The following is a 14856-nucleotide window of genomic DNA, read 5'->3' on the forward strand; positions in this document are numbered from 1 at the left end:
CCCAAGCCCAGAGTTCAAGCCCCACGACCAACCAAAAAAAAAAAAAGAATTTGGTTTTCTTTATACTCCTTTTTTTTTGGGGGGGGGATCGGTTGTGGGGCTTGAACTCTGGGCTTGGGCGCTGTCCCTCAGCTCTTCAGTTCAAGGCTAGTGCTCCACCATTTGAGCCACAGAGCCACTTCTGGCTTTTTTCCTTATTTGGTGCTGAGGAATTGAACCCAGGGCCTCATGCATGCAAGGCAAGCGCTCTACCACTGAGACACCTTCCCAGCCCCTCTTTATACTCTTCTGTCTTGAGTCTTTCTTTTCTTTTATGAGGGAGAGGTGGATGCCCTTTTATTTTATTTATTTATTGATTGATTGTGGTACTGACATTTAAACTCAGGGCCCAAGTGAAGCATTCTACCACTTGAGTCTTACCTCCAACTAATGTCCATTGATCTTAATTGAGGTGTGTGCCTCTGCCTTGAACCAGCAGTTGTAGCTGAGATTTGTTCTTGGAAGCTCAGACTAGGAGTCAGCTTTTCCTCACCTGCATGGCTGTGGGAGGAGGCACAAAAACCCGTGGGTACTGGGTGGCTATCCAGAGGAGGAGGAAATGGATGAAGGGTGACAGCCCCTATCCTCATGCCATGGATTTTGAAGTCATTTGGTTTTCATTATATAAGTGCTTGCTCTTTTTTTTTCTTCATTTTTTTTCTTTTTCTGTCTTTAGGGGCTGTTCCAACAACCAAACGGACAGGCATTCCAGCTCCACGGGACCTCTCAGTAGCTATCTCAAGAGAGAGATCTGTGCCACGTGGTTCCTCCAATCCTAAGAAATCAGGGTCCAGTCCAACTTCCTCCTGCACGCCCACTCCTACCAAGCACTTGAGGAACACTTCTGCAAAACCCAAGCAAGACCATGAAGGTGGAGAGAAGGCTGTGCTCGAGTCCCAGGTTCGGGAACTTCTGGCAGAAGCCAAAGCCAAAGACAGTGAAATCAACAGACTTCGAAGTGAACTAAAGAAATGCAAAGAGAGAAGGGCTTTGAGCACTGAGGGGACTGATGCTTCAGACCCAAGTGCAGATGGAACAACTGCTCCACCAGGTGACATAGAACCTTTGGTAAGAGCCCTTGAGGAGAAGAATAAGACCTTTCAAAAAGAGCTTGCTGACCTAGAGGAAGAAAACCGGGCCTTGAAGGAGAAATTGACTTACCTTGAGCAGTCACCGAATTCAGAAGGAACAGCAAGTCACCTTGGTGACAGCAGCTGCCCAACATCCACAACTCAAGAGTCAAGCTTTGGAAGCCCAACTGGAAATGAGCTGTTAAGTGAGACTGATGAGTACAAAAGAAACACACATGGGAATGCATTAAAGACATCGGGTTCTTCAAGCAGTGATGTTACCAAAGCTTCATTGTCACCAGATGCCTCTGATTTTGAGCACATCACTGCAGATACCCCATCTCGGCCCCTGTCTTCCACTAGCAACCCTTTTAAGAACTCAAAGTGTTCCCCTGTGGGGAGCTCCCCAAACAACACAAGCGAGCTGTCCCTGGCTTCTCTTACAGAGAAAATACAAAAGATGGAAGAGAATCAGCACAGCACCACAGAAGAGCTGCAGGCTACTCTGCAAGAATTATCAGACCAGCAGCAAATGGTCCAGGAACTGACAGCTGAGAATGAGAAGCTGGTGGATGAGAAGACAATTTTAGAGACATCCTTCCACCAGCATCGAGAGAGGGCAGAACAGCTAAGTCAAGAAAATGAGAAACTCATCAATCTTTTACAAGAGCGAGTAAAGATTGAAGAGCCCAGCACCCAGGGAGGAAAAATCCTTGAACTAGAGCAGAAGTGCACAGATATTCTTGAGAATAGTCGCTTTGAAAGAGAGAAGCTGCTCAACATTCAGCAGCAGCTTACCTGTAGCTTACGGAAGGTTGAAGAAGAAAACCAAGGAGCTTTAGATAGGATTAAGCACCTGAAGGAAGAAAATGACAAACTAAATGGGTTTCTGGAACGAGAAAGGTGTAATAATAGTGTGATGGCCAAAACTTTGGAAGAATGTAGAGTTACCTTGGAAGGCTTGAAGATGGAGAATGGGTCCTTGAAGGCTCACTTAGAGAGTGATAAGCGAAAGGCTACAGAAACCAGTAGTATCGAAGGCCAGACTACAGAGAACTGTGAAGTTCAGGAGATGTTGAAAGCAGCAAGAGCTGAGAAGGATCAACTAGAACTGTCTTGTACTGAGCTCAGACAAGAATTGCTAAAGGCAAATGGTGAAATTAAACACGTCTCAAGCCTGCTAGCCAAGGTAAGAAGAGAGATGTCTTTACAGGCATCTGTGAGTCCTTGTTAGCATTTCTCTTTGATAGCATTATCTTTGTTATAAAACAAAAATAATCATTTGTTGAGTCACTTTTACCCATAAATCTTGCATTCTAGCTCAAAAAAGACCTATTGGATTTCAGAGAAGCATTGGGAATTCACAAGTGAAATATCCCAAATTTCTGACTAGAGGCATTCAAGATTGAGTGGGAATGTAATAAATAGTATCAGTGATGTAGTAATAAAGAATATCCTATTCTAGAAAGTATGGCTAAGGCTAGCACACTTACCTAGCATGCATAAGGCCCTGGGTTTGATTTCCAACACCACAAAAACAATAAGATAAAATAAATTTAGAACCATCATGTCTGTACATATTATTAATTTTTTTGCTGCATTAGTATTTTTGAGCCTATCTTATCATCAAATACTCTTTTAAACATTGTTTTAAAGCCAGATAATTATTTTATATTCACCAGTTCCCTGTTGTTGAACATATGTGCATTACTAGATGTTTATGTTCTTTCTGGTCTTTCAATACTGTAAATACATTTTTGATATCTCTCTGATTATTTCTTTAGGAAAAATTCCTAGACGTTGACTTAGTGAGTCAAGGAGTATAAACATTTTTAAAGACTTCAACACATCCAGCCAGATTACCCTCCAAGAAAGATTATGCCAAGTTGTTCTCAACCAGCAGTTCATGAGAATACTTGTTTCCCTGAGCCCTTGCCAACTCTTGCTATTAAATTATGTCATCAAATCTGTTAATCATTTCCTTTAATTTTTTTCTTTTTAGCTTGGAGCCCAAATAAATAATCACTTCTTTCATTTTTAATAACCCTTTGATTGGTCTGGAATTTTATTATTTGATGCAAGATTGGAAGTGATTATATGATATTTTGCCCACCTCACAGAGTAGTGCTGAGAAAGATTCAGAAGATGGATTCCTATTCTGTGTTCTCCAACTTCTGAGTTTGTGGTTTGGAGTGATAGGTTAAAAACCTCTTTCCCCCTTATTTTGGGGTCATCAGTATTTCAAAACATAGTTTTATATCATGAGCTTCCAAGGACAAAACTTTTCTCTATTGCTCCTTCTGTTTTAGGAGTAGTCAGTTGTGCCCTGCATTTGGCTGATGGTCTTAGGTTATGGTAGGAACTTTTATTGTCTATGTTCTAAATTCAAAGATATTTTATTGAAGATAATTGAAGCAATTTTATTAGAGATTATTAACTGGGAACTTGTTCAAATTGTAGATTGATAAATTAAACTTTTCATTAAGTAACTTTGCAAAAAAAGACTGCTTTTTTTTTCTTAAATAATACTCATTGCCATGTTACAAAGTGTTCAGTTTCCTAGGTGGACCTTCACAAAAGTCTCCTCTCAGTTCCTCATCTAGCTCTTTGGTACTGTGATTGGCGTTATATTAAATACAGGTGTCAATATTTGGCCCATTAAAATAATTTGAGGCTGAAGATGGCTTAAATGGTAGAGCACCTGCCTAGCAAGCTCGAAGCCCTGGTTCAGACCCTAATACTGTCAAGTTGTTGTTTTTCACTGATCATAAAATTATATATTTGTTACAAAAGAATTAGAGAATACAGGAAAGTATAGAAAAGAAAGAATTGCCAACATTTTGTTGTATATCTTTTCAGACTGTTTCTCAGTGTCTTACTTGTGGTGTGTGTATAAATCTGTATTGATAGAATTATGGTAATCTTTTTGTTCATAAAAAGAGTATATTTATTTTTATTTCATGAATACAATTGACTAGATTAATTTATAAATTATTTTTCCTTTATTAGTTATTCTTGAAAGAATTTTTTTTTGCCAGTCCTGGGGCTTTAACTCTGGGCCTTGGCTCTGTCCCTGAGCTTCTTTCTACTCAAGTAGTAGAGCTAGTGCTCTACCACTTAAGCCACAGCGCCATTTTGGTGTTTTCTGAGTAGTTTATTGGAGATAAGAGTCTCATGGACTTTGCTTCCTGGGCTGGCATTGAACCAGGATCCTCCTGAGTAGTTAGAATTACAAGTATGAGCCACCAGCATCTGGTATGAACTTGCCCTTTTTATAGCTTTGCCTGAATCTAGAGTTTTGTTGTCTAAATTTAATCTGCTTAGAGGAAAATGAAAATATTTGCATTGTTTTAAGAGTTCAAACTACCTATATACTTAAAGTCAAGCTATTAGAATTGGTACAAAATCAAGCTGTTATTCATATATTCCAAGTCTTATTTCCTGAATTATCAAATACTAAGTGGGATGTAACAATTTAGCCAGTGCTTAGGTGAGATGTGAGGCATAGTGCCATCTAGGGCTTCTTTTATATATATCATAACCCTGATCTGAGCTTGCTCTGCTTTGTGTGAACAGAAGTGTAGTCTTGTAATTGCAGTCAATTTGTAACTTACACTAATCATCCTGCTCTTTTATATATTAACATAGAAAAAAAACCCAGACCTCTTAAACAGATGGTCTTGGTCTACTTTCTGTTGGGTAATTTATAAAGAAAAAGGTTTAGTTTGGCTCTCAGTTCCAGAAGTCAGGAAGTATAAAACTAGGCATCCACATGTGGTGAGGGTGCACAGTGGAGGGAGAAGCTGTAGCCTGTGACAAAGTCTGTGTGTAAGAGTGAGGAAAGATGCCAAGTATGCTTTAAAACAATACCTTGAGGGATTCAGCCAGAGCACCTGTGAGATATTCTTAATCCACACATGAGGACAGAGCCCTCTAGCCTTGCCATCTCTAAAAGGCCCTGCCTCCCAAGACCACTCCATTGAGAGTGAGATTTCAGCATGAGTTTGCTTGTGGACAAACAATATATTGCTGAGACAGATAGTTTAGTGTATGCCCACGGCAGAATATCAGCTAAGCCACCAGCAGCCATGAATTCAGAAGATAGTACTAGAGGCATCTATAGCCTAAAGGACATTAGGAACACCTTAGCATAGACCTATCATATAGGGTAAAATGTATATTACAAATCCTTATGGAATGCCAGATGACTAATCTCATCTCCTTGGGACCCTCTGCATGGCACAGTGTTGGATGAAATTGTGATGGTGGATGGTTTCAGCCTTGTACCAAATTCATCATTAAGTATGTTTGTGGTAGGCATTTGGTACATGCTGTTTATTATCTTATCCACATATTTTGCTGTTGAGTGTCTTGTTTTTAAATAAGAGAATTGAATTCTTTTCTTCTTCACTTCTTGGTCTTTGGTGAAAATCAAATGTGAATTTTTTCCACATTTACTGACATGATGTTATTTTGTTATATCGCGATATAGTTTTTCTCTTTCAATTTGTTATTGAGGTGAATTACAACAGATTTTCTAAGGCAAGCCAGTGTTAACTCATCCTGGCATTCCTGGTGTGAATCTTAATTCTTCAGTCATTTCATTTGACATTTTTTTAACCCAGGACTGTCATACATAGTCATTGCAGGCATCAGTCAGAGTGACTGTTATTATCCCCAGTTTTCCTGTCTCAGGGTAAGTCTTCAGGGGTCCCTCTGCTGGTCCTTCCTGTAACTTTTAGTCTCAGCTCCAGGGACACTTTTTCAGAGATGCCTTGAGTCCTGTGGGGTCACTGTCTCACAGACCCAAGTTCTCTCAATAAATTACATCACCCTACATCAGAGAGGATCATTGTGAAAGCCCCCTTGGTTTCCTTGGCAGGTGGTAGTGAATCCGATAGGGAAAACTTTGTGCCTTTGGAAACATTTTTCCTGCCTGGAGGAGACTGGGCTACATGCCAGTTGGATAAGGTTATTTAAGCAAAGATTTGGAAATTTCAGTTATTTTCAACTCCCAAAATGTACCCATTTCTGGCTACAAAGTGTCCTCTCTCTGTTGAAACTGCCCTGGGAGGAAGGCATATGGAAACTTTCCTAAGCAAACCTTGTTTACCGGCTTCCCTTGTACAAGGCAAGAGGAGGTAGAAGTCAACAGGAATCTTGGAGGTGGCAGTTTGGGAAAAGGCCTACCAATCCTTCTCTAGCCAGCCTGGGATGTTGTACTCATGGACTTGGGGGATCTGCCATAGCCCTAACCTGGCTGTGTATCAGAAGCTGATGCTCACTAAGATTAAATTACACTGCCAGAATGCCTTGTGCATTCAGGACCTGGTTGCTGTTGCTGAGCTTTTTTGCTCAAAGCTAGCACTCTACCACTTGAGCCACATCTCCCCTTTTGGCTTTTTTTTTTTTTGGTGATTCATTGAAGAGTCATGACTTGCCTTGGCTGGCTTTGAACCACAATTCTCAAATCTCAGCTTCCTGATTAGCTAAGATTACAGATGGGAGCCACTGGTACCTGGTTTCATGACACACATTTTTATTACAAAATGCAAAGTCACTATAATTCCAAGTTTATTTCCTCTTATGTAAAGTTTCAGCATTATAGTTTCTTACACACACCTGGTGGATTTAGTAAATATTTATCAGATGAATAAATGAATGAGTATAAATCAGAATTCTGCAACAGAATTAAGAGAGAGGCTATAATAATTTTTCTCAGTATATTAAAAGCATAGCTAACATTTTAGTCATTATGTGTCATAGGTACTGTTTAGATAGATTAAGGAAGATTCAACCTTCTCCAAGAGATTACTTAATTGTTTTATTCTGTAAGAGCATTAGCTAGGGGCTAAGTACTAGATGGAATAACATTCTTCTTCTGGAGAATGTTGATTTTTTTTAATTGGATTGTGGTTATAAGCACTTCTTAATGTTTTTAATCATCCTTTTAAATGATTAAAGCTGTTTCAGGTTGGTGAGAGTAAGCACAATTGCTTGATTGACAATTTTCAAATCCTTTCCTCCTAGAGACTCCCTCAATCCCCACACCAGCCTCCTTTACAGTAATGACTGCCCTGGAACTGCCCCCCAGGTTGAGCAGAAACTAGGGCGAGATCAGGGACCATTACTGTTGGCCACCATGTCCAGCTGTGCTCCTCTTCTCTTCTAAAGTCCCCTCACAGGCAGCAAGCAATTGCAGTCTTAGCTTCTTCTCTATGGAAACCAGAAGACCTGTCAAGCAGCCACTTTTTCAGCGATCTGGTGGACTGTATCATAATAACTAGGGCTGCTTTAAATACCTCAATGCGGTCTTTTATCATTCTCTGCCATTGTAGATTAGTTGTATTGGTCCTCAACATGATTTTGTTGAATGGACAATATAATCACCAAGTTCACTAAAAATCCAGGCAAAGTGACAAAATTAGTGATATAAAGCACTTTCCTAGCCTATGTGAAGCCTTGAGAGCATACCCAACACCACAAAGCAAAATACAAGTAAAGAATAAGTATCCTATATAAGAAACAATTAGAGAGTTTATTTTACAAACCAGATTTCTCCCTATTGGCAACATCACCTACCCACTTCCCTTGCTGTTTTGTATATATCTTTAATGATACTGGAATTTATTATAATGACCTAACTATGTTTGCTGAGGTCTCTGTGGTATTGGTGTGTGACTATTTGGATGAAAATACGAACAAATGTTTGTTATACTTAGCTAAAGAGAGCTGGATAGATGCACCTTACAGAGATATTCACTGTAGTCAAATAATCCAATGGTAAAACCATCATGGCCAAGAAGGTAGGGTGTGTGTGTGTGTGTGTGTGTGTGTGTGTGTGTGTGTGTGTGCGTGCGTGCGCACACGCACACACATGTGGCATCACAGTGCTCTGAAGCACACTGTTCTGTAATAGCTGCTGAATGCACCCAACTAAAGTGTCTGTCTAGGATTCATTCTTGCCAAGAAGTCATGACATCCCATATCTACTCCATCAGGAAAATGAAGGCCCAGGTCTTCCCTTTATGAACAGGGTACCAGAGAGCATGCTCAGGTGGGAATTCCTGAGGCATTAGCTCTGTTCTTCATGTAAGAACCTCACAGTTTTGTCTCTCTCAGATTCTACTTTCTTGACTCTCCCACTATGAGGATTCCGAGAACATTTCTCATCAAATCTCCTGCACACATTTATTTCCAAGTGTTTCTTGTAGCACCTAGCCAGTGATAGTATTTTTCCCCAAGTTCAGTCAGTGTTTGATAAGCTGGATGAAAGTGGTGACACTTGCTTAGATTCTAGCTGGGTTTGATTGGCAGATCACAGAACAGCTTCTGTGGCCAGCTGCTTTTGGTAATTGCCTCAGTCAGGTGGGCTCTCATTGCCCGCTCTGGGATGCTCAGGTATCCTGGAATATTGGTTTGGATCTGTCTGTAATGCAGTTTCAATGGCTCCATTTGATTTTTAAAGATGTGTGATGCCTACAGTGATTTCTCTTTTCATGAGAGACATTGAAAACTATGTTGCTGGATGTCAGTGTTTAATGTACAGAAAAGCTGAATTCAAAAGTTTGCCTTGGCTGCCAGTAGAGATGTTCATGACACAAAAAGGCAGCCTAGAACTCTATTAATGATAATGGAAGTATAGGGGTTTGGTCCCAGCTGTTTCTTTAAAAAATAGTTTTATTATCTTTAAGTACTTGTACAAAGGAGTTGCCATTCAGCAAAGCAGTTTATGAACACAGTGTGTCTTGATCAATGTTACCTCTTTCAATATTTTCACCCATCCCTCCTAACCCACCCCTTCCCTCACTTTTCCTCATTTTGTAGGATATATATTGAATTTTTGGCCATTTAATAAAGCAGCTTATGGATACTAACAAAGCAGTTTATGAATACAATGTATCTTGATTAGCTATTTCTTTTCAAGTGATTTAATCTGCCCCCCCCCAACCATTAGTCCCTCATTCTATTCTGTAAATTTATTTTGAACCCACAGCAATCCCAAACAGTCATAAAAACACAGTACTGGACTCCAAGTGATATGCTTCTGGCTGAAGATTCCAGGACACGGAGTTAGCCAGCCAGCTCTGCAGAAAGCTACACCGGCTGCCTCCACATGTAGGACTCAAAGCCTTCTGTTGCTGCTTTGAGACACCGGCCTTCTAGTAACTAAAGTGCAGCAACTCTTGCTCCTTAAAATCATCATCTATTTCATGGAAAGTAGCTATTATTGGGATGTAGGACTTATGGCCTTTTCCAGAAATTATGATTTTCTTGATCAAATAGACTTATATTATTCTGTCTTATATACACATAAGACATAAGCCATTTTGGGAGAAAGAATGGCTTCTATTAAGGGCTTACTCTGTTCTAGGAACTGTGATAAACTCTGTAAGTAACATTATTTTATTGAGTTGCCCTTATTGTTTAGATGAAGAAACTGAGATAGGGATATTAAAAGAATAGAAGGCTTGATTTGGTGGAATTGAGATTTAAACCCTGGCTTTTTGGCTCTAGAATTTGCAACCTGAGCCATTTTCATCATTCGGCACCTTTCAAACTTTTCTGATCACAGCCTACAGTGATTATTTTAGGATGCAATCCAGAGACACACACACACTTCTGTAGTTGAAATACTAGTTTCACACAGCAGTGCTAACCCTTAACACAGGCAGTGCTGCCGCTGTATCATATTTGTTCCCTTCTTCCCTCCTTATTTCCCTCTGTCCCTCCCATCCATCCCTCTTCCTTCCTCTCCCTCTACCGTTCCCTTTCCCTACCATCCATCCCAACTTCCTGAGTGAAAAAGACTTTAGTGATAGTTCATTCATCCATCTTTATTTAGTGCCTCCTCTGTGTCTGACACTGCAGGTGCAGAGAATACAGTAATGAATGACGCAGACAAGGTCCCTTTTCCCATAGAGTTTATAGCCAGAAGGTTTTGCACGTGAAATGCAATTGATCAAAACAAAAAACCCGGGCTGGGAAGTTGGCTCAGTGGTAGAGCGCTTGCCTTGCATGCCTGAGGCCCTGGGTTCGATTCCTCAGCACCACATAAGCAAAAAGAAAAAAGCCAGAAGTGGCGCTGTGGCTCAAGTGGTAGAGTGCTAGCCTTGAGCTGAAGAGCTGAGGGACAGCACTCAGGCCCAGAGTTTAGGCCCCACAACGGAACCAAAAAAAAAAAAAACCCAACTGTATAGTATAGCACCACCATTAAAAAAAATCTAGCAAGAAATCTATTGCATATTAAGCTTTGATTTTCTAAGATACTTTAAATGCTGAGTGTTAAAGGACAAGAACAATAATACTCACTGTATGATTTTTCATAATATATTCATACTTAAATACTAATATACAGCAATTACAGGAACAACCTCATGCAGTATTATCTACTGGATGCATCCCACCACAGTTAACAAGTTATGTGAGCATAATAAGCATTGTACAGTACAGGACAAAAGCATATTGTGTATTATGCTTTACAGTTTATTACAGTATTCTGGGAAGCCATAATATAATATGTCATTTGTGTAAAATTTTAAATATTCCAAACAGTACTGTGTTATCATGACCACACATCAATTTTAATATGTTTGTCACTCTCAGAAGAGGGGTGGAAGATTGAAGTGTAACAAATCTTGTTGAATTAAGATTTAGCAGGCTGAGCCGGGCGCCAGTGGCTCATACCTGTAATCCTAGCTACTGAGGAGGCTGAGATCTGTAGATCGCGGTTCAAAGCCAGCCCGGGCATGAAAGTCCGTGAGACTCATATCTCCAAAAAAACCACTAGAAAACTGGAAGTGGTGCTCTGGCTCAGGTGGTAGAGTGCTCGCCTTGAGCTGAAGAGCTAAGGGACAGCGCCCAAGCCCAGAGTTCAAGCCCCACGACTGAAAAAAAAAACAAAAGATTTAGCAGGCTGGGTGCCAGTGGCTCACACTTGTAATCCTAGATATTCAGGAGTCTGAGATCTGAGGATTGCAGTTTGAAGCCAGCCAGGGCAGAAAAGTCCTAGTGACTCTTATCTCCAATTAACAACTCAGAAACCAGAAGTACTGCTGTGGCTCAAGTGGTAGAGCGCTAGCCTTGAGCACAAAGAGGATCAGGGACAGCGCCCAGGCCCTGAGTTCAAGCCCCACAACTGGCCAAAAAAAAAAAAAAGAGTTAGCAAATACAACAAAATTTAACTATGGTTAAGTATAGGTAGGTACATGGTTTTCTTGTTACTTGGAGTGTGTGTGTGTCATTTACAAGTGTATAATTGAAGTGCAACATGGAAATAACTGTGCTATGCTACTTCTCTGTGTAGGGTGCGTGCATATTTCCGCATACTATGCTTTCTGACACACTTGTATTTTATTCATCCAAAGAAACACTAACCGCAAAGGTCATCTTTGAGGAGATGGGATATGCAGGTCAGCTTGGCTTCATAGACTATACATTACCAGCAGAGGGCGCTGCTCCGCAATGAATTGAGCTAGAGCTACCACAGGAGGTCACTCTCCTGTCAGTGTGATTCTAGAGCCTCCTAAGAAACTCTTCTGCTCCAGGGTTTGGGAAGAAGGGTATTTAAATATAAGGGGCACAGAATCCATTCATTTGGACAATTGTGTTCCTCTGAACATTCCTACTTTGTGAGTGAGCCTTGTTGCTGATCTGTGAAGAAATTTTGTTGTTGTTAAACTGACCTGACAAGCCGGGTGCCAGTGGCTCACACCTGTAATCCTAGGTACTCAGGAGGCTGAGATCTGAGGATCAGGGTTCAAAGCCAGCCTGGGCAGGAAAGTCCATGAAATTCTTATCTCCAATAAACCACCAGAAAACCAGAAGTGGCACTGTAGCTCAAGTGGTAGAGTGCTAACCTTGAGCTGAAGAGCTGAGGGACAGCGTTCAGGCCCAGAGTTCAAGCCCCACAACCGACAAAAAACAAAAACTGACCTGACAATGTTTCTTTTTTCCTAGATGGAAAAGGATTATTCTTACCTGAAGGAGATCTGTGATCATCAAGCGGAACAGTTGAGCAGAACCAGCCTGAAACTGCAAGAGAAAGCATCAGAGAGTGATGCAGAGATCAAAGACATGAAAGAAACCATATTTGAATTGGAAGATCAGGTGGAACAGCACCGGGCCGTGAAGCTACACAATAATCAACTCATTAGTGAGCTAGAAAGTAAGTGAAGTTACATGCACGTGAAGTATGCAACTGGTGTTACTTCAATGATAAAGAAATGTAGAAATAAGTAACATGGAAGAGTTTGTAAGGATATGAGTTTGTAAGGATATATGATGTCACTCCTTTGAGTGTTCCCAAGAAGAATTAAACTTGTCAAGTGCTAGTAGTTCATATTCATAATCCTTCTACTCAGGAGACTTAGATCTGAAAATTGAGGTTCAAAGCCTAGGCAGGAAAGTGTGAGAATTCTATCTCCAATTAACCATCAAAAAGCCAGAAGTGGGAGTGTGGCTTAAGTGGTAGAGTGCTAGCCCTGGGGGTGGGGGGAAGTAAAAAAGGAGGGACTGGGAGAGAGTGAGGGAATCAAAAAAAAAAAAGCAAGAATGTGAGGCCCAGTGTTCAAACCTTAGTACCAGCACTTTAAAGAAAATTCAGTAATAAGCTGGGTGCCGGTGGCTCACACCTATAATCCTAGCTACTCAGGAGGCTGAGATCTGTGGATCGAGGTTCTAAGCCAGCCCGGGCAGGAAAGTCTGTGAAACTCTTATCTCCAATAAACCACCAGAAAACTGAAAGTAGCGTTGTGGCGTAGAGTGCTAGCCTTGAGCTGAAGAGAGACAGCGCCCAGGCCCAGAGCTCAAGCCCCATGACTGACAAAAATAAATAAAAATTGAAAGAAGAAAATTCAGTAATCCCTAGCTAGGATTGGTGGCTCATGACCGTAATAACTAGTTATTCAGGAGGCTGAAATTGGAAGGTCTGTGGTGTGAGGCCAGCCCAGACAAAAAATGGTGAGATCCTATATCAATAAGAATCTGTTATCTTACCTATGTGAGAAGCATAAATAGGAGGCTCGAGGTCCAGTTCAGGCCAGACAAAAAGTAAGACCCTATCTGACAAATAGCTAAAGCAAAAAAAGCTAAGGACATGGTCCAAATAATGGAATACCTGCCTAGCAAGTATAAGGTTCTGAAAAAGAAAACAAAAGCATCAGTCATCTCTTAAAAAGGTCAAGGCATTGGTGACTGAAAAAGAGACAAATCTGTATTTAGTTGTGTTGAGTTTACCTTGTGTGACAGAGCCACTCAACTGCCTCTATCCCAGTTGACCAACTCCACTTTGTGTTCAGCTGTGACTTGAGTTTTCCTAAGGGTTTGAGGGATTATTGTTTCCTGCAGTTGTGGAGTATTGACAGTGTGTTGTCTTGAATCTGATGGATTGAGGGTTGAGTGATAGATGTTCAGAGTGAAACAAACAGTATGGATCCATAATCTAAGGGAGCAAACAATCCAGCATGTGTCCTAGTAGTGGTAAGATATCAAATAACCTGAATGTGTTGGGCATTTTATTCCTGAATAGGCATCAATATATGCTTAGGAGCTCATTTGCTTTGAATGGGGAAAGAATTTTGTTATTATTATTAAACATTGCCTGCACTTATCCTTATCAAATTATCATATCTAATGCTTTTGCAACTTATGATTAATACATGAAGATTTAAATAGTGATAACTAGTACTAAAAATAGTTTAATTACCTGAGAAGTTCTCTGACATGTACAGTTGACCTTCATTACTAAAAATTCTGTATTCATGAATTTATCTACTCACTAAAATTTGTTACCCAGAAATCAGTACTGACAGTGTCTTCCTGGTTATTTTCAGACATGTACAGAAAGGTTGAAAAGTTAGTCATCCATCACTTAATGTTCCCACACAGAACTAGGCCAAGAGAGCTCTGTGGTCTTGTCTCAGTTCTGATACAGTGTTCATGTGCCCTTTTGTGGCCCATTTGGTGCCATGACTCTGGCAGTTGTTTTTGCTTATTTTTGAAATGGCCTCAAGCACAGTATTGAGTGCTGTCTATTGTCCCCAAGTCCAAGAAAGCCTGTGATATGCCATTGGAGAAATGCATGTGTTCAGTAAGCTTAGTTTAGGCCTGAGCGCTTGTGCTGTTGGGCATGACTTCAACAATTCAGAGCATCTAGACAGAGGAAGAGAAAATTTGCCAATCTGAGAACAAAGCTTCTCTGGAAAATGCTAATGTCTTTCATATATGGTGAGCTTGGAAAAGAGTGTTTGTGGATTCATGAGATGAAGACCAAAACAAAAACAAGTGTAGGGACAGCAGTGTAGCAATGCCCCAATCAAAGAAATTCACACTCACTTTGCTTAGGGCAGGGAAACTGTTTTCTCCATTAGCATTGCAAGCCCATAAGGCATGGAAGAGGAAACACTTAAGGCACAGACAAGTTCTTCAGACCAGGATGCTACAGGAAAAAAATGTTTAAAAAACATACCTGTCAAGCCAGGTGCTGATCGCTCACACCTGTACTCCTAGCTACTTGGAGGCTGAGGATTGCAGTTCAAAGCCAGTCCAGGTAGAAAAATTCATGAGACTCTTTTATCTTCAATTAACTACCCAAAAGGCTGAAGTAGAGCTGTAGCTCAAGTGGTAGAGTGCTAGCCTTGAGCCAAAAAGCTCACCCAGGCCCTTAGTCAAGTCCTAGGACTGGCACACACACACACACACACACACACACACACACACACACACACACACACACACACACACACAC

The 14856-nt window shown here is 40.7% G+C and overlaps 1 protein-coding gene across 4 annotated transcripts in view; it reads left to right on the plus strand.

Moving 5' to 3' along the window:
• Positions 1–14856, plus strand: part of Specc1 (sperm antigen with calponin homology and coiled-coil domains 1) — a 229565-nt gene that overhangs the window by 131408 nt on the left and 83301 nt on the right. For all 4 annotated transcript variants that reach the window (XM_013016566.1, XM_013016569.1, XM_013016570.1 and 1 more), the window contains 2 exons: positions 716–2298; positions 12069–12276. In XM_013016566.1, coding sequence (XP_012872020.1) covers positions 716–2298; positions 12069–12276 — 1791 coding nt within the window. The remainder of the gene's footprint in view (positions 1–715; positions 2299–12068; positions 12277–14856) is intronic.

This window comes from Dipodomys ordii, unplaced genomic scaffold, assembly GCF_000151885.1.
Source record: "Dipodomys ordii isolate 6190 unplaced genomic scaffold, Dord_2.0 Scaffold31, whole genome shotgun sequence".
In the NCBI taxonomy this organism is placed as follows: domain Eukaryota; kingdom Metazoa; phylum Chordata; class Mammalia; order Rodentia; family Heteromyidae; genus Dipodomys; species Dipodomys ordii.